General features: G+C 45.7%; 1 protein-coding gene across 3 annotated transcripts in view; it reads left to right on the top strand.

Moving 5' to 3' along the window:
• The window catches only part of Scn10a (sodium voltage-gated channel alpha subunit 10), a 112,389-nt gene that overhangs the window by 19,543 nt on the left and 65,449 nt on the right, over positions 1-27,397 (top strand). For 2 of the 3 annotated variants that reach the window (XM_087560737.1, NM_017247.2), the window contains 3 exon segments: positions 6,677-6,978; positions 9,886-10,004; positions 13,288-13,368. In XM_087560737.1, coding sequence (XP_087416863.1) covers positions 6,709-6,978; positions 9,886-10,004; positions 13,288-13,368 — 470 coding nt within the window. In that variant the 5' untranslated portion in view covers positions 6,677-6,708. 3 annotated transcript variants of the gene reach the window in all.

Genomic DNA, 27,397 nt, shown 5'->3' with positions numbered 1-27,397 from the left:
TCTTGGAGAGATTAGAGACACACAGGACGTACCTAAACATAGTAAATGAAATTTTCCACAAGCCTACAGCCAACACCAAATAAAATGAAGAGAAACTCAAAACAATTTCTCTAAAATCAGGAACAAGACAAGGCTGTTCACTCTCTCCATATCGGTTCAATATGGTACTTGAAATTCTAGCTATGGGTTGGGGATTTAGCTCAGTGTTAGAGCACTTACCTAGGGCAAGGTTCTTGGTTCAGTCCTCAGCTCCGGAAAAAACAAAGGGTGTTCTAGCTAGATCAATGAGACGAATGAGGGAGAGAGGGAGAGACGGAGAGAGGGAGACAGAGGGAGAGAGAGGGAGGGAGAGAGAGGGAGAGGAAGGGAGAGAGGGGGAGAAAGAGGGAGGGAAAGGGAGGGAGAGGAGGGAGAGAGAGGGAGGGAGAGGAAGGGAGAGAGAGAAGAGAGCCCTCGAGGGGATACAAACTGGAAAGGAAGAAGAAGACAAAGTATCATTACTTGCAGATGATATGATAGTATGTATAAGCAATACAAAAATTCTATCAGGGAACTCATACAGTTGATAAACACCTTCAGCAAAGGTGGCTGGATACAAGTTTAACTTAAAAAAATCAGTAGCCCTCCTATATATAAATGATAAGTGGACTGAGAAAGAAATCGGGGAAACAGTACCCTTCACAATAACCTCAAATAATACAAAGTATCTTGGGGTAACTCTGACTAAGCAAATGAAAGATTCGTATGGTGAAAGCTTCAAGTCCTTGAAGAAGATCTCAGATGTAAAGATCTTCCATGCTCAAGGATGAGCAGGACTAACATAGTAAAAATGACCATCCTACCAAAAGCAGTGCACAGATGCAATGCAACCCCCATCAAAATTCCAACACATTTCTTTATAGACTTTGAAAGAACAATACTCAACTTTATGCCGAAAAACAAAAATCCCAGAATAGCTAAAACTTCCAGAGGTATCACCATCCCTGACCTCGAGCTGTCCTACAGAGCTACGGTAATAAAAACTGCATGGTAAAACAGACACATTGATCAATGGATTAGAAACAAAGATATAAATCTACACCTATGGATGCCAGAGATATTTTTTATAAGGAAGCCAGAAATACACAGTAGGGGAAAAGCATCTTCAACAAATGGTGCTGGTCTAACTGGATGTTAGCGTACAGAAGAATTCAAGTCGACTCATATCTATTGCCCTGCACAAAACTCAAGTTCAAGAGGCTCAAAGACCTCACAAAACCCAGGCACACATAACCTAATAGAACAGCACGAAGGTTCAAAGCTTGGAATCTAAGCTTTGGAAAATATGAAGTTTTCATGTATTGCAATGGTGAAAGACTATGGGAAGAGCATGTGTGGGCCTGGACCTTCACATCCATTAGACATTCACACGGGTAGAGAGGGGATGAATGCATGGTTGATTACACCAAGTGTAGGGTCCAGGGGAAAGGCCTGTGGGGTTAGACTGTGCTTCAGCTAGGTTCTAGTCACAGTGTCACCATAATTCAGCTATTTTATCCTCAGGAGTAATGGTCTGTGACACTGGCCAAATAAGGTCCCCAAAGGTCATAGAGCCATAGTGCATTAGTTGCTGTAACCCAGAGTCTAAACTAGTGCCTGGTACAAAGAAAGAAGGTTTGAGGGGCTGGGGATTTAGCTCAGTGGTAGAGCGCTTACCTAGGAAGCGCAAGGCCCTGGGTTCGGTCCCCAGCTCCGAAAAAAAGAACCAAAAAAAAAAAAAAAAAGAAAGAAAGAAAGAAAGAAGGTTTGAGGGAGAAAGAGGCATAAAGGGGCATCTGAGTTTTCATCTTAGAACGATACTGAGTCTGGGGTGGGGACAGGGGAACGGTAATGTCAGGAGACCCAAAGATTCCAAGGTGCCTACCAGGTATTCAAGCTGGTGTGTTCAGAGACACTTGGATGGCAAGTCTAGAGATCGGAGGAAAGGTCTTGGTGTGGGAATGCCCATGTGAAAATGGCCAATGTGGGTTTATAGGGACACATGAAAGCAGTGTGAGAAGCAGAAGACATCTCATCCCACGTGCCATGGAGGCGGGCACACTTACTTGTCAATCCAGAGAAACCAAGTACAAGGGCAGAAAGAGAGAGGAGGAAGTAGAGAAAGTCACAGAAGTGACAGAAGGAATTAAGGAAGACAGGGAGTTGCTATGATAAAATACCCTGACTAAAATCAACTCTGGGCAAGAAGGGTTTGTTTGGCTTTCAATCCCAAGACCACTGTCCATCATTATAGAAAATCAAGACAGGACCTTAAAGGGGTTAGCTATTCCACACACCATTATCTCTGACCAAGGAACTCACTTCACAGCCAAAGAAGTCTAGCAGGTTGCTATACAGAGGATTCTGCATGCTAGCTAGCTCCCAGGCTGGCTTATACTCAGCTAGCTCTCTTATGGAATTCAGGATCACCTGCTTAGGGATGGAACCGCCCACAGTGGGCTGGGCCCTTCTTCATCAATAAACCATCAAGATAGTCACTCAGAGACATATGCACAGACCAAGCTGATCTAGACAGTGGGGGCTTTCCTCTAAGATGACTCTAGGACTGTGTCAAGCTAGTCAAGATGGGTGTATAGGAAAGTCTCTCTCCAGAACAGCAGTACACCCGAGGGCTAGCAGCAACAAACAGACTCTCCCTTGAGTTAGTACTGAACAGGGGTTCTGGCTCCAGATGGGCTCAGCAATCAGGGTCTCCATCACAAGGCCACTGGACTAAGAGCTGTCTCTGGGTATGGTGGGAGCAGCCAGGGCCCCATTAGAGGAAGCTAATGCTCCCCTCCCTCTCTGCCACCACTGGCTTGATTTTGGGGCACACCGACTACCTTTCTAAAAGTCACTAAATTAGCCCATTTCTTTGGTTCCGTGGACTGTGATGGTTGGCTCTACTTTTCTAAGCAAGATGTGCTCACTTTTGTCGTTTCTGCTATTTGTTCCACATCATCTATTGGAATCTATGAATTCTAAACATCAAGCCTTCTAGGGGCGGGGTCAGCTTCTGGGCAGAACGGCTGCATTTTCTGGCCTCTCTACTCTATCTTTAGTAGTGGATCTGAAACTCAAGAGCAATCCTAGACCATAGGTTTGTGGAGAAACATAGAAGGTTACAGAAGCATGAAATGGGAATCGAGTGTAGACTTTGTATAGGGACAAGGAGTTCGCCTCACAGTGAAGAGTTCGGGGCTGAGAGGACTATCCAGGAAAAGCAAGGAACAGACTAACTGCAGGCTCAAGAAACAGACTCTCAATGAATGAAGTTCAAGAAGAAGATACCTAGGGTATGGCTAGTGACTTCTGCGTTAGGGAGAAGACACGGAGAGGAGGTATATGCAGTTGTAGTTGTAAATAAGACAGAAAGGACCCATGTTGGGGACACGCGCAGGAATAGGCTATTTGGGGCCATGCATAGAGCCAGAGAGTCATAGAGGATGGTCAAAGACTAGAAAGAGTGGCTGATGATAATGGGCTCTGTTTGAGGCAGGCTAAGTTTAAGGTGTAAATCAGACACTCTTAAGGAGATGCCAGATGAAGTCCTTGGTCCTACAGAAGTGAGACTTGGGGCAAAGACTCAGTGACTCCAGAGACTTGACTTGGAAGAAGGGACGAGCTACTCCCTGGAGAACAGATCCTCGTCCCACCACTTATTAACAATGTCATTTTGGAAAGTCTGATGTTGCCTCTCTATTTTTATGTTTGTACATTGAAGCTGATACCCACTGACGGCTTTATGACAGTGTGTTCAAATTGCTTAAGCCACACTCTGAAACATAATGGGGTCTCCATAAATGTTAGCCATTACCAGTGATGCAGATGCTGCTGCTCTTCAAAACGCCACAGCATACAGGAGACCCCAAGATTGATAGCAGTTTTTAGGAAAAGCTGAAGAAGTGGGGATGGAGAAGGAGCAGACATCCAGGGAGAGAACCCAAGAGGTTCCCACCGGTCAGGACAAGAGAGCATTCCAAGTGGCAGGTGGTTAAGACAGACAATAAGGCCACCAAGAGGCCAAGAACAGTCCCCTGAGTTAGCCACCAAAAAGTCTGTGGTATCCTTCACAGCACTCAGTGAGGTGAGGGCCAAGAACAAGTTTCACAGAGGACTTGTTCTCCCCGATGGTCTCCAGCCACTTCATGAATGTCGTCTGTGAAACTCAGCAGAGCCACAGAGGTTGGAAAGGAGGCAGGGTCAGCATGGACTGTACAACAAACAATGGTTAAAATAATGTTTACTTAATATTTGTGTGTATGTGTCTGCATGTACTCACATACACATGCACATACACATGCACACACATACACATACACATGCACATACGCATACACATGCACATGCACGTTCACATGCACATGCACATACGCATACACACATGTAGAGGTCACAGCTCTGTGTGGAGTCTGTTCTCTTCTTCCACCTCAGTGTGGACTTCAGGAATGAAATTCTGGGCTCCACACCTGCAGAGCAAGTGCCTTTGGTCATTGAGCTATTTCCCCGGCCCTAAGCAAGTTATTTCAAAATTAGAAATTTAATTCACATGTGTCTGCACATGTTTTCACAATGTTCGTGTGTGGGCAGGCAGGCCATGGTGTATGTCTGCAGATCAGAGGATGAATGTCCAGGGTCGATTCTCTCCTTTACTACTTACATGGGTTTCAGAGGTAGAACTTAGGTGTCCAGCCTTGCACAGTGGACATTTTTATCACCTGAACTGGCTCACCAAACACATATTGTCACAGTTAACAAACAACAAACAAATAGGGAGAGTTAGGCAGTTCTAATTGCTAATAGGGAGGAGCCTGGAAGGGAAAAGGGGACGGGATAGGGCGGGGCTGAGAGTTAAAGCGGGGCCAAGGACTGGCCCTGGCAGGGAGTGCGGGTGACATAGGCTGCAAACACAGGTGAGTCAGAGGTTTGATCCGTTTTTCCCCATCAACTAGAAAACGTGACCTTTGGCTGTCTCCATGAAGATACCGGGACCAGTCAAAGAAGAGTTCGTCGTGACCTCTCAGATCATCTTCATTGGCATTTCCAATCTAGAGCATCCTAGATTCAGGGAAAACTGAACCCAGAGTCTCTAGACTGACCTAGGCTTGGGATTTAAGTGGGGGAAATCCAATCTAATGTGGTTGTGAAGAGAACTTCCCTTCTGTGGATGGTGGGACCCAGTGGCAGTTCAAAGAAAGGGAGAAATACAGGGGGAAAAAATAGCAGCAGACAAAAGGCAGTGGCCAGAAGGGAGGGTGAGACTTAAGATAGAGGTCAGGAGCCAAAGTCTTCACTGAGACCAGAGGCAGGCTGTAGCTGGACAACCCTAGAGATGAGGTGTAGCTGGCCTTTGGCTGCTTTCTAGGTTCTTTTTCCTTCCACCCTCCTCCACCTTTTTCTCACCCTTTCAACCCCTAACTGTTGATTAGGAGTGTCCAGTTCCTTGGGGCAAGTTTAATCTTCACTGTCAGGATATCTAATCTTCCCCCTCCTCTTCCTCCTCCTCCTCCTCTCCTCCTCCTCCTCTTCTCCTTCTTCATCCTCTTTCTCTTCTTCTTCTTTGTCATCTTCCTTCTTCCTCCTCCTTCTTTCTTCTTCTTTTTCTTCTTCTTCTTCTTCTTCTTCTTCTTCTTCTTCTTCTTCTTCTTCTTCTTTTTCTTCTTCTACTACTACTTCTTCTTCTTCTTCTTCTTCTTCTTCTTCTTCTTCTTCTACTTCTCCTCCTCCTCCTTCTCCTCCTCCTCTTCTTCTTCATCCTCTTCCTCTTCTTCCTCTTTGTCATCTTCCTTCTCCTTCCTTCTTCCTCCTCCTTCTCTTCTTCTTCTTCTTCTTCTTCTTCTTCTTCTTCTTCTTCTTCTTCTTCTTCTTCTTCTCCTCCTCCTTCTCCTCCTTCTCCTCCTCTTCTTCTTCATCCTCTTCCTCTTCTTCTTCTTTGTCATCTTCCTTCTCCTTCCTTCTTCCTCCTCCTTCTCTTCTTCTTCCTCTTCGTCTACTGCTACTCCTCATCCTCCTCCACTTTCTATTCTTCCCCCTCTTCTTCCTTCTCTTCTTCTTTCTTCTTTGCACATGACTACTTAGCAAATGACAACCAACAGCAGCCAACAACCAACAATCTACCCGTGGGGGCTCTAGACCTGATATCCTCTGAAAAGTCCCCAGAATTCCAAATGTCACACACTTACAGAAACTCTCAGCATCTGGCAAAATCATGCCCCTGTTAGAGCAAGCACCAAATCATAGTCGGCTGCTGTGGACAATCAGAAGCAGCCCCGTGTCCCTATCACGTGGGATTAAAACAAAGACCTGCTCTTATAATATTTCTGTGTTTGTTAGAAGAAACCAAAATTCTCAGTATAATGAGGGGAATAATGTCAAAGTTTGTAAAGCTAGTTTGTGGGGGATGGGATAAGGCTTCTTGCAAAGTGAGGAAGGAGCAATGGCTTCAGAGATAGGGAGCAAAGGCACACGTGTGGTACCTGGGTCTGTAGAGGGCCTGCAGAGGATGGAATGTGTGCCTGTGTGTGTGTGGGGGGGGGGTAGGTACTGAGTAGCTGGAGGCAAAGATAGGGAGCTGTTCTACTGATCAAGTAGGGGTGATGGACAGGAGGGTTCCAGTGGGCAAGCTGTCACCTCTCTCTGGTCATTTTCCTCCCAAAAGAGTGTAAATTCTTCCCCAAGAAGAATGAGAAGATGGAGCTCCCCTTTGCGTCCGTGGGAACTACCAATTTCAGACGGTTCACTCCAGAGTCACTGGCAGAGATCGAGAAGCAGATTGCTGCTCACCGCGCAGCCAAGAAGGCCAGAACCAAGCACAGAGGACAGGAGGACAAGGGCGAGAAGCCCAGGCCTCAGCTGGACTTGAAAGCCTGTAACCAGCTGCCCAAGTTCTATGGTGAGCTCCCAGCAGAACTGGTCGGGGAGCCCCTGGAGGACCTAGACCCTTTCTACAGCACACACCGGGTAAGAGCTGCCACCGGGAGCATCTGCACTGAGCTCTCGGGAGTGAGCCTCAGTCCCACCCAGCCCAGGAAGTCCTCACCCTCCCTCATCCTGTGAAGTAGCTGTTAATGAATGAATAGGCTGGTGTGAAGCAAGGTGAACACACCTCCCTCTCTGAATCTTTAGGAACTCTGCGATGGGGCAAACTAAGCCAAACCCCCCAAATCCCCAAAGCAGACTGCTGCTGCAGAACTTACTTGGAAAGCTGTTTTTTTCCCCATGGGTGAGACCCAGCTTGGAGCCTCTGGAGATGTTCTTTCTCTTTGCAGATCAAGAGCATGGATTTTTGAAGTTGAGAGGGATGCTTTAAGCCAGGGTTCTCTAACATATAGTCTCAGAGCCTCTGGAGTTTTCCAAGCTCTCTCATGGGTTACAGAAGTCAAAACTGTCTTGAAATAATAGTTTACTGTCACCTGTCTCTTACTTAGATCATCTCGTAAGCATGTAGCAGTACCCAAGGGAGCAGCACCATTCACAGCAGCTACTGGAAGATGTATCTATGTGCTCCTGGGTTTTAAAGTTTTACACACACACACACACACACACACACACACACACACACACACACCATTTCTAATATAGTATGTGCCCCACTTTCCTTCCAGGTTGCTGTGATAACATACCTGGGCATAAGCAACTTAAGGGAGAAAGGATTTATTAGTTCATAGTTCCAAGCTACACGCTATCGAGGTAGCAAAGTCATGGGAAGGGAAGCATGAGGGAGCAGAATACATCACGCCTGGAGTCTGAAGACGATGAATGTAGCATACGTGTGCTCAATTTTCTTTCTCTCCTCTTATGTGGATGGCATCTTCTGCCCTGGGATAGAGGCATGCACAGTGATTGGGTCTTCCCACCTTAATTTCCACTGTCAAGATAATTCCCCCATCTTAATTAGGGTTCCATTGTTGTGAAGAGACACCATGACCAGGGCAACTCAAAGGCAAACATTCAGAGGTTCAATCCACTATCATCATGGTGGGAGCACAGCAATGGGCAGGCAGTACGCAAGCATACATGGGGCTGGAGGAGCTGAGAGGTATAGAAGGCAGCCAGGAGGAGACTGAAATTCTACACTGGGTGAAGCATAAGTTTAGGAGACCTCACCCCCTCCCCAGTGACACATTTCCTCCAACACAGCCACACCTGCTCCAGCAAGGTCTCCTAATAGTGCCAATCCCTATGGCCAAGCATTCAAACACATGAATCTATAGGGGCCAAGTCTATTCAAACCCCTACACTCCCATAGACATGCCACCAGGACAACTCAGTCTAGACAATCACTTATGGAGGGTCTCTTCCTGGGTTATTCTAGATTGTGTCAAGCTGACGACACTGGCCATCAAGGATGTATACACATATACAAACATGATATGTGTACATAGACATTGTGTGTGTGTTGGTGTGGGTGTGTTCCTTTGTTATAACAAAATATCACAGAAAATAAATTTGAAGGAGGAAAGGGTCATTTCATGCATAGTTTTAGAGGGCTCTGCTCGTCCATGCTCTCTTGGCCTTGGCACTTTGGGTGAAACAGTTCATCAGGTAGCACGTACACACTGAGGAAAAGTGCTCACCTCACAGTGGCCTGGAAGCCAACAGAGAAAGAGGAAGAGCCTGGGGCCCCGGTTTACCCTCAATGGAATACCTCTCGTGATCTAACACTCTCTCCCTTGACCACAACTTTTAGGCTTTGATCGCCTTACAGTAGTGCTATAGTGCAGTGGGCTGACAAATAAGCCTCCAGTACCTGAGCTTTGAAGCCATCTTAGATCATAGATCTAAGGTAGGTAGATGATAGATAGATAGGCAGATAATGATAGATAGATGATAAATAGATGAGTTGCATAGATATACAAACTTCTATCATATATATATATATACATACATACAAATACACATGAACAAAGCGAGAAAGTTTTAAACATCATAAACTAGAGTATTCAATGATTTTTTGATCAGAAGAGTGAGACCTGATAGTCTAATGAGGCTACCATGACAGTTTCCTCTCCCGTACTGCACCTTGGATGTTTATCGCAGCCCAAATATGGTAAGTACACGTTCGGAAATGACAAAGAACTGGGACAAGCAAATAGAGTTGTAGAAGAGATAAGACACAGAGGGTGTCCTTTTCCCGCCTCTCTCTTTCCAAGAACGCATCCCTCCTAAATACACAGAGGAGGGGACTGAGATGGTTTAGAGCCGAGACTCAGGTAGTAGAAAACAGGAACATCACAGGACCAGTGTCCTCTTGTCAGAGGGGAATTAAATTCTGGAGCTGGGGAGCTGGCTCAGTCAGTACAGAACTTTGCTGAGTTTAATCTCTAGAAAACAGGTAGGGAAAAAAGTGGAACACACTTGTAATGTCGCTCCTGAGGTGGAAGAGGAGGGAGAGGGAGGAGAGGGAGGGGGAGCAGAAGCAGGAAGTGGGGAACAGGGGAAGGAGGAGGCAGAGGCAGGTGGGCCCTTGGGGATCACTGTCTGGCCAGCCTAGCCTTCTCAGTGAGCTCCAGGCCAGTGAGAGTTTGGGGGAGGCTCCTGAGGAATGACGATAGAATTTCTTCATCAACGTACTCACACACATACACACACACACACACACACACACACACACACACACACGTTGGATTAAATGCAACTGTGCTCAACCATCTGTAGTCAGAATCCTGCCCTGGGTGTACTGTATATATCCAGCCCTTGAGGTAGCAGCCTGTCCATGAAGCACTCTCAGCGGGCTTGCCTTGGTTCACAGTCAACCACGGAGTCCAGGGATGGTCAGTGGCCATGGTTCTTCAAACAGATCCTACGAGGAGGCCACTCCGGATTCTTGTTTCTCACGGAACCCACTCGCGCTTTGCTTTCTTCTAGACATTCATGGTGTTGAATAAAAGCAGGACCATTTCCAGATTCAGTGCCACTTGGGCCCTGTGGCTCTTCAGTCCCTTCAACCTGATCAGAAGAACAGCCATCAAAGTGTCTGTCCATTCGTATCCTTTGCACAGTTTGCTTTTCCTGCTTCAAATTCAAGCTCTGTCTGTGGCGTCTGGCGCCTTTCTTAGAGGTTGGCAGCAGAGCCTTCCTCTGATTGAATCCAATTGCGAGAGTGACGTCATCACGTCAACATCATCACCCTGCAAATATAGTTTGTGGTGCCACACAGAGAGTACTCAAATGTCTGCTCTTTGGTGTGAGTTTTACTGATACCCCAGGCAAAGCCACCACCAAGCATGCTTTCCTCCATGGGATAATGGCTGGTAAGAAGACACCAAGGTTCTTTGGTCAGATGCGCAGGTGCAGGCGTGAGTTGTCACACTCTCCTAGACCGTGCTGGGGGCGGTTGCTCATTATGCAACAGAGAAATGCCTCCCAGACAAGAAAGAGAGCATTCTATTATAGGCAGAGCCTCATCATCGTCCATGGGACCTCATTAGTCGTGGCACTGGCAACATCACGGGCTACCCTCAAACTACCAGCAGGTTAAATTTACAGTTTGCCTGAGGTTCCCGCCACGAGGATGCGTAGTTAGACCTATCAGTCCCTGGTCTGTGTTGCCCTGGCTCCTTTAGGGAGCACTGGGAGTCACATTCGGTGCTGTTTTGGTTTTGTGTTTATTCGACCCAAGCCAAAGTAGCTAAAAGGACGACTTGAGCTGGGCTTCCAGGCATCTTTCAAACAGGAAATTCTCAGCATCAAGGGCAGCCCCGGCTTCCAAGAAGTTCGTGTGTAGAGTAGCCAGTAGAGACAGGTTTACTCTTTCCTTAGACAACCCCAGCCACTGCGGAACAGCCTAGTACATTGCCCAGTACCTGAGCTCAGAAGCCTGGAGGAGCAGAGCCTTCCACATACTCACTGTGTAACTACCCTGCTGATGGCGTACAGCCATTTTCTCTTGCTGTGGTTACTTTATGGCTACTCAATAGGAATTCTGTTTTTTTTTCAATTGGATCTTGGATTTTTAGATTCTTCAGAATACTTCCTGATAATCGCAACCCACCCCCACCCCGCAGTGGCTAAGTACCTTCCGAGTGTCAACACTCTCACAGGTACAAGAGCCTTGGAAAGAATTAGCAGTCCCTCGTTCTACAGATAATGAGACCAACACTCAGAGGCTTTTCTGAAGTGTCCCAGGGTCACACAGCTAGTTAAGAGGTCCAGCCTCCAGCATGTCACGGGCAGTGTCTTCAGCCAGAACGTAGACAGCAAGTGAACAGACACAGATTAAGGTAATAATTCTCTCAGCGGGCTATCTCTACTCTGGCAAAATGTTGCTGTTTTGAAAATACATTTGACTTCAACTTCTGGACACGGATGCAGCGAGACCCAGTTTTGCATCAGAAAGACTCCAGCGTGTCCCTCCTTTGAGGCACCAGTGAGAAGGCTGGGCTCTCTTTTTAAATTCCTTGAATCTCTCCTGCACTAGGATCGGATGTGACCGGTCAGGTAACCTGAATCCTTTCCAGGTTTTTTGACTATGCCAAGTCAGTCTATTATAGTCTATCTGCTATATAAATTATATTGTTCTACAGAAGACAAAGCACGAGTGTTTGTTTTAAAAATATATTTAAAGAAATAATGCCACCGAGATTCAAGATGTTACACATACTTTCTCTGTCCAACTCCTTAAGAATTATCCTCCTTCTGGGCTGCTTAGTCCAGTCTTGGAAACAAGAGTATGCTCCTGTAGCCTGTTTGGCTGTGTCTGATCAATGTCTCTGAGAGGCCCACTATTTTCTGAGGGCGGCTGGGATGAATCTGGGGGAGAGCTAAAGGAGGAGAGATACTCAAGGGCTCAAGGGGAGGGGGGAGAGAAAACTGCTGTTGGGATGTAATATATAAAAGAAGATAAAAAAATTTAAAAATTATACTGCTCACCGAAACCACTTTAAATGCTTTAAAAGAAGATGTCTATAATGACCCAATGCACGCTGTCCTCCGTGGACCCCAGCTGAATTAGAGAGAGATCAGTAAACAACAGCTAATTAGAAAATACAGTTCCCATCAGCAACCAAGCAAGCAAGGAATAGTCCTTCTGCCTTGAGTAGTTAATTACCTGGGGGAGACGCAGCTGGACAGAAAGACCACAAGGGTCTCCTCCTCACCAAGCATGTGCGGAAAGACCTGTTTGGTTGCTACAGCCCCAAACAAGATTCTCCAAGGTATAGAACCTGCACTCCAACAATATTTCATTCAGAGTTAAAACTCCAGTCGCATGTTTTTGTGAACGCCTTCATAGACATGGGATATCACACCGCTTGTTTGAGGAACTAAAGATGCAGTTTTAATTTTCATCCTTGGGTTAAGTCCCCCCCCCCCATGTGAGCATATCTCTTCATTGTAAATTAATGGGGAAATGTGGATTCACTGGAACAATTTCCCTGCTCAGATAGGTGTTTTCCTAAGTGACTATAAAACAAAACCCAGGAAGGTTATCTACAGAAAACTAAGATGATTTCAAATGTTTATGCCTGAGTTGAAATGATGAGGGGTGAGTACTGTCCTTCTGTCTAGGTGAAACTTCTATCTAGGTTAGGTGTTTTTCCTTTACAAGGGACCGTAGGAGCTCATGGTGAGCCAATGCCTGCCTGAGAGAGGTCTGCTTAGACTCATCCTGTGCTCCTTCCTTCCCTCCAAAGCCCCCCTTCCCTTCTGAGTATCCTTTAGACAAACCTTCACCCCTAAGAGTCTCTCTCTGGCTAGCAACACCCCATTCTCCCTGGAATACCCTTCCAGAGCCATGATTTCACTCCCTGGGCCTGCTTTGGCCGTCCCTACCCAGAATCCACTGCTTCAATGTGGTTGATCTAGGCTTAGGAAAACAATCTAACTAAACCGATTTTCATAAAAAATAACACCCTCCACCTGGTTACTATGGTTACTGGGCTGCACGATGCAACAGGATGCCGGAAGGCTATTTAAGACTCCTCATGCTGTTCTCCCAGATCCTAAATGTACATGATAAAAGCTACCCATGGGTTAATGGCATTTGGCTGGATTTGGACAAGGTTTGGGGATTTGGCACAGTGGAAAAGTATTTGCCTAGTGCGAGGCCTCAGGTTTAATATCCAGGACTCTCGTTACTGCTGTTACCACTGCTCCTGCTAATTATAAAGATAGTTCTCAGCGTGGACTAGGCGCTCAATAGGTGTGAGCAGTGACCTCACAAGACCACCAGGCCCAGATTAACTGGGTTGCCAATGCCTCATTCAGCAGCGAGGAGACCTGACGCCGGGCAATGGCGGTGACTCTCACTTCCTTAACGTGACCTCGCAGCTGGTTCTCCATATTCATCACCATCACTATTTTGGTCAACTGCGTGTGCATGACCCGAACTGATCTTCCAGAGAAAGTCGAGTGAGTAACGTCGCCGCCGTTCCTGCGCCGTGCCCCTTGTCTTCTCTCTCTTAGAAGCCTTCCCTTTTTCTTTCTGTATTTCATGTCAGCTTTCATTTCGACGAAGTTCGAATTCTGTTGCCTCTTTGACTTTGCAATGGTCAGGTTTCTTCTGTGTACCTTTTCCCCAAGTACATGTGTGATTTGAAACTTCAAGACAGTGTAGAGTAGTGGTTATCAACCTTGACTCCACTTTGGAACTCTAAGAAGTTTTTTTTTTTACACTCTGATGCCTAGAGGGTCTTATGTCATTAGACTCCAATGCCCTGGGTGGGTGAGTCCTCTCCTAAACACACACACACACACACACACACACACACACACACATGCACACGCACGGGCACGTAAGGATCAGATGCTGGGAAGGTCTGCTCTTGAAGAGACAGGAACAAACGGAGAAGGAACTGTGAATGGTGGCTTCACAAGGACTGTGACGTTTCTAGGGTCCTTGTGACTCTGGTTGGCAGACTAAATCTCTTTTGATTGAGAGCAGAATAATTTCCTAAAAACAGATGTATCACCACAGCTGGGGCAGATGTCCCTGCCCTTGCTTGAGCCTTCAGGTCTCTGAAAAGCTTCCTCCACCCCGCCATTCCCTCTTGCTAATTCTAGAAGCAACACAGGCCACAACAGGAAAGGTGCTTCATCTCTATTAACATAGCAAAGGGAGGGGAAATTGTCTAGCCGTTTTAACCGCTACAGGAAACTCCATTTGGTTTCTGTTTATGATTTCAAAACTCTTAGAAGAGTTGGAACAGAAAGAAATGGTCACACTCTGAAAAAAAAAGTATTAATTCTTCAAAAAGTAGTGCCTCCCCATCCAAGGCATTTATTCGACAAACGTAATTGTGAGTGTGGAACTCCCCTCCTTTGAGACCAAAGGGGGAAAATAGATACCAGAGATGTCTGCTCTTGTCTTTCCAGCCTCATAGAGGAGGTTCTAGGCTTGTCCGTCCTCCCCATAGAGGAGGTTCTGGGCGGGGTCGTAGGGCAAGCATAGAAACAAAGAGTCCATGGGAAAGAAAATTACCAGACATGTTGGACCTTACAGAGAATTATTTAGAGGACATAAAATATCCAACATAACCTAGAGAGAAACTGTTAGCATTCGAGGCTGGCTCAGCAGAGCCTCTCACAGCGTTCCTGACACACTGGGCAGCTGGCAACTGTCTGTGTGTGCGCTCACATGCACATGAGTGCGACCGCCCGAGGAGGCCAGCTCCCGTGGGTCCAACGCCCTCTTCTGGCCTCCATGGGTACCCACACTCATGTGCATGTGAACACACACAACCACACACACACACACACACACACACACACACACACACACACGCATGCTAGCACGGGCATTTAACCTGTGATCAAGGTCACTCCACAGAACAGGGAGGGTCAGTCTGTGGTGAAGGACTGTGAAGAATCAGGAGACCTAGAGGAATAATTAAACCAAGTAAGGAACCTCAGCTTCATAAGCCAGAGTCAGCGCAGCTCTCCGTTTCTCTGTGAAATTCTAAGGTATAAGGAGACCAAAACCAGAGGGATGTCTTTATGGCCTCAGGGTAGGGAAAGTCATTACATATGATGTAAGAAACACTCACCAGGAGAGAAGAACACATAACACTTTGGTATACTAAAACTAAGAATTTTTGTTTCACCAGATGATAACTGTTTAACATTTATGTGGGTCTGAGCATAAGCACACCCTCATGCAGTACCCACAGGGGCCAGGAGAGGGCATAGGATCTCACCAAGTTGAAGTTACAGATGGTTGTGAGCTGCGGGAAAAGGTTGCTGGGAACCTAGGTTCACTGCAGGAGGAGCAAGTGCTGGTGACTGCTGAACCGTCTCCTAGAGCAGCTACCTCCTAGAGCGGTGGTCCTCAACCCCCCTGATGCAGTGTCCATTTACCACAGCTCCTCATGTTGTGGTAACAACCTTAAAGTTATTTTTGTTGATACTTCATAACTGTAATTTTGCTACTGTTATGAATCATAATGTAAATATTTGTGTTTCCCGATGGTCTTAGGTGACCCTGTGGAAGGGTCATTCAACCCCCAGAGGGGTGGCAGCCCACAGGTTGAGAGAACCCTAGGGGAGAACTCTCAGGAGAAAGATGACACCTGTGCCAGCTCCCACCTGGAGTCATGACCCATATCTAAACGTCAGATATGAAAAACATGGCAGACCAATAGAGTAAGAAAAAAATTTTAAATAAGCAACATTACAAATGTTCTAGTCACTCCCGAATGTATGTTTCCTCTTCTTCCTCTTCTTCCTCTTCCTCTTCCTCCTCCTCCTCTTCTTCTTCTTCCTCCTCCTCCTCTTCCTCTTCTTCCTCTTCCTCCTCCTCCTCTTCCTCCTCTTCTTCTTCCTCTTCCTCTTCCTCCTCCTTGATCATCTTCTTCTTCCTCTTCCTCTTCCTCTTCCTCCTCCTTGATCATCTTCTTCTTTCTCTTCCTCTTCCTCCTCCTTGATCATTTTCTTCTTCCTCTTCCTCTTCCTCCTCCTTGATCATCTTCTTCTTCCTCTTCCTCTTCCTCCTCCTTGATCATCTTCTTCCTCCTCTTCCTCTTCTTCTTCCTCCTCCTCCTCCTTGATCTTCTTCCTCTTCTTCCTCTTCCTCTTCCTCTTCTTCTTCTTCTTCCTCTTCCTCCTCCTTGATCTTCTTCTTCCTCTTTCTCCTCCTTGGTCATCATCTTCTTCCTCTTCTTCCTCTTCCTCCTCCTCCTTGATCTTCTTCTTCTTCCTCTTCCTCCTCCTTGATCATCATCTTCTTCCTCTTCCTCCTCCTCCTTCTAATCAAGGAAAGCAAAATTAAAATTACAGTGAAAGCTTGCTAGGCACTCATTGTGTGACAGAAGGCTTGAAGTGCAATCATTCCAAGTGTCTGGAAAGATATGGAGACCCGGAAGCTGCTGGGCTGGATGCAGGCAGCGAGTGGCCACCAGTCAGTAAGGAGAATGGTGTCAGTGCACTGTGCCCTTCTGTTATGCTCAGGTGTCCGCACACAAACAAATTACTACCCAAGGGCACCAAGACCCAGCCCTGAGGACGCCTGTGGACATTACTTACAATGAAACAGTCAATAACTCAAATGTCCTTAACCATTCAATGCATCAAATGTTTGTTATATCTTTAATTGGATAATTTGTAACAATGAATGTAGATAAACCTCAAGTCCATATGAGCACAGGACATGGCCAAAACTAAAGGAGTCTATAACTATGATTCCATTAATACAAGGCCTGAAGGCAAGGAAGGCAGTTACACTTGGGACCTAGTCCACTGTTCCTGCTGTAACAAAATGCCTGAGGCGTAGCAATCTGTGAATCGTGTTTGCTAACTCACAGTTATGAGGGGCAGGGAATCCAAGATCATCGTGGTGCCAGCACCTGTGTGGCCTTTGAAAAAGGGCTGTCCTGCTGCACCACAGCACAAGGAGAGAGTAAACATGGCAGTCCAGTTTTGTCCCCTAGGAAGCCACCACAAAGACCTCACCCCTGTGATCTCATCCAATCCCAGTTACCCCCCAAACACCCACCTTGGAAATATATGAACTTTCAGCTGGTGAGATGATTAAAGACACCTGCTGTCTGACCCAACTAGGGTCAGTCTCTGGGACCCAGGTAGTGACCTTATGACACGCATGCACTCCTATGTGTATGCATGCACACACATAAAAGTTAATTCATAACTATGTGACAAATAATCTAAAATGTGTGAAAGGAATTAAATCTGCAAAATACGTTTTATTTTTGAGACAGGGTGTCACAAAGCCCAGGCTGGCTTCGAATTTGCTATGTGCCTTAGGTTAGCCTTGAACTTGTGTCCCTCCCGGTACCATGGGACGGTAAGACACATCTCTCAAGTGCTGGGGTCAGGGCTGAAACTGCAGATATTTGTCACCACATCTGGTCACTTTCAAACCACAGCCTAACAGGGGCTAAAAATAGAAGTGAAATAAGCCATGAAGAAGCAGAACTTGTGAGAGGAGCCCCGAGACAGAGGAGAGTGTCATCTGGTGGGGACTGCACAGCGTTGAGCCCTTCCATTTTGGGACACAGACAGCTGTCACACAGAACTGTGCCCTGTCCACAGATCAGTAAGTTGGGACCCAGACACTTTATGTTACTACACAAGTGCCCTCAAGGAGGTGGCCAAGGCTATCTGTGAGGTTGTCCGGGTTAGGGTTAGGGTGGCAAATAGAATTTGTCTGCTAAACAAGGAAGCAAAACCATTTTCCTCCATGACCTGTGAGGATGCAGGAGAAGGCAGTCACCTACAGCCAGAAGGGCACCTTGTCCAGCCTTCCAGATCATGAGGAAATTAATTTCTGCTGTCCAAGCCACCCAGTTGATGACATTTCCAACTCGACTGATTAGCAAAGCCTTCAATTTACAGTGACGTCTTTACTGTCTGTGCACTTGTTACTGTGCATTATGCATCCTTATGAGATGCTTTCAAAACAAAACGATTTGTACCCTGAAGTGGGGGCATAAGCCTATTTTCCCAGCACTCGGGAGGCTGAGACAGGAGGATCGTGACAAGTTCAAGGCAATTTTGATCTGTGTAAGGAGTGCCAGGTCAGCTTCAGCTAGAGTGAGACTGTCTCAAAACAAAATAATGATAATAATAATAATAATAATAATAATAATAATAATAATAATAATTCAAAATACATAAGCAGTGAATGAACAAGTGCTACAAAATATAAACCAGAATACAATGCCTAGGTAAATTATAAAGCTCATATTTTATAGGGTTGAGATGATATTGCTTTTAGATTTTCTGTCCTTTGGAACTTGTAGTGTGAGCATTTCTCTTCTCAGAGAGAGAGAGTGTGAGTCCTTTGGGAATCACCTGGGGACTGCAGTTAAACACAGAAGACAGGATGCATATATTTTATCCTCTCTCACAAGGCCAGCACAGCAACAGCATGGGTGTAAGAGCAGAATAAACACCAGAACACAGGCAGGAGTGAAGGCAGCCCAGGCAGAGAGATGTAAACAAGCTTGGGAGACCGAAAGGGAATGGAGAAATGACAAGCCCCTGCACAGACCGGCTGTCCTCAAGCCACTCTGCAGACCGAGAGACATGAGACTCTGGCATTTACCTACTGCAAGCTTCAGATTCCCAGGAAGAATGGGACACAAACAGAAACACCCAGAGCAGCAAGAAGACGAATGTGGGGAAGAGACAGTCACAGGCCACTGCTTCCCTAAAGGGAGAAGTCCAAAAGACCAGGAGCCAGCAAGATGGCTAGGTGAGAAGGATGCTTGGTGCCAAGCCCAATGACCTGAGTTTCACCCCAGAACCCACTAAGTTGAAAGAGAGAACACACTGGGAAGCTGGTCCTCTGCCTGCCCCCACATGCATATAGGGGTGAGATGGAGTAGGTATGGGGAGCAGGTAGAATAAATGCAAAAATTGTTGATTTAATAGTCTTGTGGTAATAAGTGATTCCCCATTCTCTTTATTTACCAACTCTAAAAAGTATCTAAAAGTTCCTAAAAGTATCTAAAAAGTATCTAAAAAGTCAGATGTGGCAGCATACCCTGTGATCCCAGTGCCGGGGAGCCAGAGACAAGCAGACCCCTGGAGCTCACTGACCAGTCAGCCTAGAAAGTTCCAGGCCTGTGAGAGACCCTGCCTCAAGTCGGATGGTCCCCAGACCCCCAAAGAATGACAGCTAGGGTTGACCTCTGATCTCCATGTACGTGTGCACAAGTGGGCATACACCTACATTCCCCACAAACAAGATACAGAGATGTTTAAATTAAAGAATGGGGGAAAGCCAGGCTTGGTAATACACACCTGCAACCCCAGCACTCAGGAAGCTGAGGCAGGGAGAGCAGGAGTCCAAGGCCAGCCTGAGCAACATAGGGAGTTCTAGACCAGCCTGGGTGGGCTACATAAGACCCGGTCTCAAAACAAACAAAAGAATGGACAAAGAAGTAAGGAAGGACACGAAGTAAGGAAGGCAGAGCCATGACCAGGACAGAAGAAAGCTAGCAGGAGCCATGATCAGAGAAAATGGCGTTTACAGCAAAGGGCAGGAGGCCAGAGAAACATGGCACTGAACGCTAAACACGGGCAAGTTAAAGCCTTCTGTGAATGACGCAGGAACACTATTTACAAATCAACAAATGTGAAAGTGATTGAAAAAGCTACTAGAGGACCCAAAGGCATTTCTCTTTGCCTGTAACAGATACCATGTAAAAAGTCCGTAAAGACAGAGAGGGGATAGGAATAGGCTGCTTCTGGTTCCTTCATTGCAGGCTATCTAGGTCACAAGGCCATACAAGTAAACCTCACAATAGCCCATCCCAAAACAAAACAAACAGCCATCCCAGTAAAGTCCACAAAGCATCAATAACGAATAACAAATTCTCTAGCCATTCTGCAATAAAATTAGAAAATGGCAGGAAGCTGGACCGGGGGCAGAGGAGATCTTTACACCCGGTTGCTTTAGAGCACTCTTAGAGAACTCTTGTAAGAAAGACAATTACAAACTAAAGCTGCAGAAACGCTAGGGACAAAAAGATTAAAAACAAATTTAATCAGAGCCTCTAGGGGCTCGGGAGGCGATTTACGGTTCGGGAGTGTGGCATCTTAACATCCGCAGAGGCCAGAGAGTCTGGCATAGAGTTAGAGGAATGATAAAGCAAATGAAAGGCGAACAGAAATTAGTAACCCAAGGAGAAGAGGGGAGTAGCAGAGCGGGGCGTATCGACTCAAATGGTGCCGTAAAAACACGCCCAGAATCTTTGTACTGAAAAAATGAAAAACCATTATTGAAATAAATTTAAACTACTTATATAAATTTAAATGTATCTTGTGATAATGGATGAGAAGATTTCTATTATTAAATCGTTAGCACTGCCCAAATTTATCTATAGATTCAGTGAAATCCCACTAAGAGGATCTCAGCAGCAGTTGGTTTTGTAGAAGTTGGATGGATGGGTCTTTCCGCCCAGGAGAGGCTGAATTGAACTATTCGCTATGATAAGCTCTAATCACCCTAAGAGTCCTTATATTTTTGTGACATGGTTAATTCTTTGATGAATAGTCTTGTGCACGTATCTTTCTTTGTACAGCTAATGCAACAAAATTTGAGAGATGAGTTTTTAGAAATAGATGTTCCTAGACCGAAGGGCATATAATCTAATTAATTTTTTTCTTTCGAGACTGGGTCTCATGTATTGCAGAATGGCCTTGAACCCTCTATGTCGCCTTGAATGTCTGATTGGCCTGCCCCCAACTCCTGAGTGCTAGGGATTAGACATATGCTCTTCCCCAACCCGTGTTCACAGGACTGACCTCAGGCGCGGGCATCCCGTCTGCCAGCCGAGCTACATCCTCAGCCACTACAACTTCAATTTTTACCGTATCACCAAGTCACATTCCAAAGCTGTATCAATTTTCATTCCCAATGATTATTAAGAACATTCTTTATTAAACTCCATATTAACTGAACTGTTTACATAACTTCATCTATAAACCTACTTTGAAAAGAGACAACTATACCCTCTGATTCCAGCCTGGGACAAGGCTGAGTGCCCTTGGCCTTGTGGAAACAGCAGAGTAGCTCTGACCTTCAGAGTGCAGCTAGACACCAATAGTCGTTTGTTGCTGGGCCCAAAGAGAATACATATCCTTGGACTAGATCCGGCCCCAAATGTCATATTGTGTACTTTTTTTAGGAAGAAAATAAATTGTAGCCAGTCAAGACACAGAAGCCAAGGGACTAGCCTTGTCCTTGATACACTCTATCTGATACAGTGTTTCTCTTGTCTTAGCTTCCCATTGTTGTGTTTTTGAAACATTAGCTATGTGTTATTACCTGCTGACTAATGGGAGCTCTCTCTCCCCTCCCCTCCCCTCCCCCCACTCCTATATCCCCTTCCCTCCCCCCATCTCTCTCTGCTTGCCTGTCTGCTTGGGCAAGACAGACATATGAAGTCTACTTCTAATCTCTTCTTATGTTCACAAGAAACTAAAGAGGGAGAACGTGCTAGAAAGGGAATCAGGAAGAGGTGAGAGCTACACTGAGGAAAAAGTATTAGTGGAAGGTTCTCACCCTCCTCAGACCCTGGGACTCACAGAGAGGCACTGAAGCTGTCTTTGATAGCCTGGTTACATTGATGTTCTGGGAAACAGTTGACTGCAGGGAAGACTTACCCTGAAAGAAGGAAGTTCTCATCTTCAAGAAGGTATGATTTGCGGAGTTGGGGACTTAGCTCAGTGGTAGAGCGCTTACCTAGCAAGCGCAAGGCCCTGGGTTCCGTCCCCAGCTCCGGAAAAAAAGAAAAAAGAAAAAAAAAAGAAGGTATGATTGATTTGCTAAGCACACCTGGAGCTCTTGGTGCAAGTCTCTGTCATCCCAGCAATCAGAAAGGCAAACTTTTTTTTATGAATGGGTGACTTTTGTTTAATCAGTATTTTTCTGTTTATCAGAACTGTCATGTTTATCAATAGAGTAGGTTACATGAATGGGCTTAATCGTCTGTTTTTCAGCTCATCCTGGCCTGGATTCAATTTGCTAGCATGGACTTTATTTGATATGTGAAGGCATTTATTTATGTGCGTGCCTCCCTCTCCCTAACCCTCCCGGCTGGGTTTGTAGGTCAGAGGTCAGTTTTCAGGAGTGGATTCTCTTCATCTCCTGTGTAGTTTACAAGGATCCAGCTCAGTTCCTCGGCCTTGGTGACTGAGCCATTCCCTGCTGATTCATGTCACCAGCCCATTTGATCTATTCTTGTAGTTGAGGCTGGCTGGTTATCCGTAGACTGTCCCTTTGGGTCACTCCAGCGCTCTGCCTACTGTCCCCTGAGAACTCCACTCTTCATTTGCTTTTGCAGACCCCGTCAGTTCATCCCATCCTCTGGGTAGTTCTCTTTGGCCATCTGAAGTCTTTCACTGTCCTCTCAGTCAATCAGCAGACTCATAAGAAAACAGTGTGGTTGAATTATAATGCACTGTTTTCCAATATAAAATATAAGGTGAACTCTAACACCATATAATATTTGTGTCCTTAAAGACTACTTCTGTGCTCCAAGGACTGATTCAGCTCCCGCTGGGTAGCAGGGAGCTAAGGATGGATTATCTTGAATAATGGGCTCTCCTGTCCTGACAGTGGTTCACATTTGTTCGGTTTCATCTGTCATCGTTACTATTGCCCTTCATAATTTCCCTGTTTACCAGAAGAAAAAAAATCATCATCTGGAAGACAGCTTGCCGAAGTATAATAAAAAGTAGAGACCTAAATCCTGCAACCAGAACATCGGGTCTTAAATACAGGTGACAGACGGACTCCGCCATAAAGACAATGCAGGATTGCCCCATCATGAGAGGGGTGGGGGACACTAGGATAACCCCATGGAAGCAGATAAATACTTAAGGAAAGAACAACCATGACAGAGAACAAGGCTTGCCCAATGACCATGTCGGCTTGGTGCCCAGTTTTAAAAACTTAAGCCTTTGTGTCAAATAATTATATAAAACGACAAAACCACATAGAGGCTGGGTAAATGGGTGAAGTGCTTGCCATGAAAAGACCTGAATTTGCATCCCCAGAACTTGAGTCATAGCTGGACCTCACAGTGTACCCATCTGTAATATCAGTGTTGCTACTAGAAGACAGAAGGTGGAGACAGGAGTATGCTCACAGCCTGGTGCACACAGTGGTGGATGAGACAGCGTTTTCAAAACCAAAGTGGAAAGAAAGGACTGCACATGAGAGAGACAGACAGACAGATAGACAGAGACAAAGAGACAGAAACAGAGAGAGAGACACACAGAGACAGAAACAGGCAGAAACAGAGAGAGGCAGAGAGAGAGAGAGAGAGAGAGAGAGAGAGAGAGAGAGAGAGAGAGAGAGAGAGAGAGCCTATTTTCTATTACCTAATATTGCTTTCTTTACCTAAGAAAACCGACTTTGGACATACATTTAAAATCACATCAAGCTGATGCAACCGGACAACACACCCACCAGGGGGAGGAGCCTCCACTCCTGCAGTTGCTCAGTGAGGCTCTGAGCTGCCAGCACTCCACAGTGAAGACCCGGGTCCTCATCCTTCACTGAAACTCTGAACATAGTCTTTACAGAGAACTTTTCTCTATAATTTCTGGGCCTGTTTGATCTGAAAAGCTGGAAATACCCATCAACGCTTCCCAACAGCCTATAATTCAGAGCGAAAATGTTCTAATTTAGAAAACACAAAAGGATAGGGGGGGACAAATCCAGTAAGAATGTCACTGGCCGCTCGAGCAGCCATTTGGTCAGAGCAGACTTCTTCAGGAGGTCTCCGGCACTGTTAACTCTCTCCACACGAAAAATATTAGTCTTTTAAATCTGACCTTCATTTTAAAATTAAATTTTGATTGTAACTATTCAGCCACACAAATTATAGACATTTCTGTACAAACTCATATCATATTCTTTTATATTTGCACCAATACTCTCAAAAATTCTATTTTATGTGCTAACTATACAAAACAATGGCTTTCGCTGTGACACCCTCTTACATGTACACAACGTATTTTTATCATGACTCACACACAGGCGCACACACGCTTTCTTTATTCATTTATCGGATAATGAAGACCTGGGGTGGTTCTATGACATTGCTTAGTGTAAACAGGGCTCCCTTAAGCATGGATGGGCGGGTACCTCTCTGATTTTGACTGTGAGTTACAGACCCAGGAGTGGTACAGTCACATTATATGATAGTTTACTGTTTGTCCTTTGAGGATCCGCCATACTGTTTTCCAAAGTGTCTGCACTAATTTACACTCCCCACCAACAGGGTTCAGAGATCCTTTCCCCCAAATCCTTGCCACCATGTATGTGCTGTGTACTGGCTTGGATGACACAGGTCTCAGCATAGTCTTGATTTGTGTTCTCCAATGGCTAAGGAAAGCAAACATATATAAGTTCATTTTCGGTTCCTCATTTGAGAGCCGTCTGTGAAGTCGATGGGCCTTTTATTGGTTGAATGACTTGGTTTTGTGATGTTTAGTTTTTTTGGGCTCTTTATTGACTCTGAAAGTTAATATCCTGTCAGATTGTAGTTGGCTGAGATTCACCCCTCCTTCAGCCTCTTTCCAGCCTCCTGTGTACAGAGGCCTCTAGATCTCGAACAACTCTACTGTCACCACTTGCTTTCGTTTTTTGAGTGGGCGGAGTTCTTTTTAGACAGTCCTCGTCTACATTTGTATATTGAAGAACTCTTCCATGTTTTCCTGTAACAATTTCAAATGTTTGAGTCTGACCTTGTGGTCTTTTGATACATTCGGAGTTGATCCAGGCACCAGGAGGGATGGAGGAGTCTGGTTTCCATCCTCCACACGTGTGTACACATCTCTCAAGCACTGCTCGTTAAAAATGCTATCTCTCCCCAGTGACAATTCTCGCATCTTTGTCAAAAGTCCGATGGGGTTGTATGGGCTCACTCTTGAGTGTTCTTCTTGAGTCTGCCTGTTCTTCTGCCAGTGTTATGTTATAATTTTTGTTACTATGGCTCCGTTGCATAATTTGAAGTCTGCTGTCATGATACTTCCCAGGTTGCTTTTGGTTTCGTTTAGCAGAGTCCCCTCCTTCAGCCTCAGATCCCAGGATTCTTTTGCCTACTCGGGACCTTTTGTGCTCCCATCATGAACTCAAGATTTGCCTTTTCTTTCTCTGAAGGAACATCACTGGAATTTGGATGGGTAATATCGCCTCTATAGATATCTTCCAACAGTACCACCATTTTCACAGTATTAATTCTGCTAAGGCAGGAACGAGGGAGGGCTTTCCACCCTTTAGTATCTCCTTTGATTTCTTCCGTTTCTCTGATTTTCATTATAGAAGTCCCTCACACATTCAATTGGGTTTATTACTATGTATTTTATTGTAAATGGGTTTTGGCTCCACGTTTTCGCTCAGTGAATTTGTTTGCATCTCTGGTTTTTTTTTCTCTTGCCGTAGTAATCTGACAAAGCTTTTGGGAACTGTATATATTAAGAGGCCAGCGAGATGGCTCATCGGGCAAAAGTGCTTACAGTGCCATGCTGAACGGCCTGGTGTCTCTTCACAGCAATGAAGCAGGAACCAAGACATCTATCCTCCGTGGGCAGCCTGTTGCTTTTTGTTTTTCTCTTCTTCTCTCAAACGAAATGTTAAGCTTTTCTTTGTGCAGAATGATCTGAAACTTTGTTGAGTTCTGATGTGGTGAGGGACTTCTAAATGTCTCTTCCATTTTCCTGAACCCTTGCCTGTGTTTTAAAAACTCGGATCTTTCGATTTGGGGAAGTTTTCGCCTTGAACAATTCCCGTGATACTTTCCTCCGATCAATTTCTTTCCAGACCCGATAGCCATCAAATTCCCCGACTTTCAATCTCTGTCCTGTCCGTTCTTACTTCGGGTTTTATTTTCTGAGGTTTCTAAAACTTGATTTGCAATCCCACTTTCGGAAGTTCCGTTTTGTTCTTTAAAGCCTTTTTTTTTTTTTTTTTTTTTTGTAGACTTCTATTCTTGTTTCAAGAAATGTTTATCTCACCTCTTAGCTCTCTAAAAATATCTATGGCAGGTTGCTTTCCCCCCTTTCATTGGATTTTATTTCATGGCTTCCTTCTTACTTTTAACCCCTCTTTGGCTGCCTTCGGTGTTTGCTTTATTTCCATGACGGCGATGCTGTTTGGAGACAGGGCATTGCTATAAACATTGGTTGGCTTGCTACACGCGTGTTCAGTCCAGTCTGGCTCGTATATCACCTCAAACCTCCTGCTTTACCCTCACAAGGGCTGGGATGGCAGGAAGGCACCACCGTGCCTGGTTCATGTTTTGGTTTTGACTTCAAACATCCCTCAAACTCACAACACTCCTTGGCTTACTAAATACTCGGTGTCTCATGTGGCTGTGGTGTCAGACACCTGTGATCCCAGCACTCAGAGAGCTGAGAAGGAGGGTCGCAAGTTCAAGACCAGCCTGAGCTACGTAACTAGAGCATGAACGGGAGCTGTTCATCAGAGACGGATCTTCAGGAGCTGTGAATCTAGCAAAAGGAGAGCAGGAGGTGCCTGCCTTTCCACTGAAACTCTCTTACAGCCTCAGGCTACGCCATTTTCCCTCCTGTTTGGTTAGTGAGGATAGGTGTCCTGCCCAGCTCTGTAGTAGATGACTCCTCACTGAGGGTGTGGTAAAGTCTGGTCTGCAGAGACTTAGAGCAGGTTTTCCAGCCCGACCTGCTCTACCTCCCACAGCCCACCCTCTGGAGTCCTGAGCACCTGAGTTCTAAATTGTTCAGGGCTCTTCAGAGCAGCTTGTGTTTATCCTTCTGTGTTTATGTCTCCAAAAATCATCATTCTGAAGGGGCTTCCGGGAAGGATGAGCTAGCTAAATGCACGTTTAGTCAAGAGTCTTCCTATTTTTCACACAAGAGCACATGTTTATGATTCAGTGTTTTACTATTTGTGTGTGCACATGTATGCACGTGCATACTCGTGTGTGTGTGTGTGTGTGTGTGTGTGTGTGTGTGTGTGTGTGTGGGTTGGTGTATGTGCACATGCACATAGAGGCTGCTGTCCAGTTTCTTCTCAGTTGCTCTCCACCTTTTGAGACAGGGCCTCTAGTTGAGCCTAGAGCTCATGGATTGAGCCAGTGAATGCCAGGAATCCTCCTCCTGTCTCCACTGACCGAGTGCTGGGATTAGAAGCACAGGCGTTTTACAGTTATACTGACGATCCAAACTCCGATCCTTGTGTTTGCACAGCAAACACTTTGCAACTCAAACCATCTCCCCAGCACCAAGTCAAATGCAATTTATGTGTACATACAAGTTCCAGAGCCAGTGGTCCCCCAGCCAGCACGTAAGTGTCAGCTGGGAACATGTTAGACTTCCTAATCCTAGATCCCCATCTTAGACCTCCCAAAGCAGGCATTGGGAGGACAGCGTGTAACCTGTTTGAGCAAGGCCTTCAGGCAGAGCTGATGGTGGCCCAGGTGTGACA

Source organism: Rattus norvegicus, chromosome 8 (assembly GCF_021556685.1).
Source record: "Rattus norvegicus strain SHRSP/BbbUtx chromosome 8, alternate assembly SHRSP_T2T, whole genome shotgun sequence".
NCBI classification, from domain to species: Eukaryota; Metazoa; Chordata; class Mammalia; order Rodentia; family Muridae; genus Rattus; species Rattus norvegicus.
Note: the sequence above shows the minus strand (reverse complement) of the source record. Positions and strands in the feature narration are given on the sequence as shown.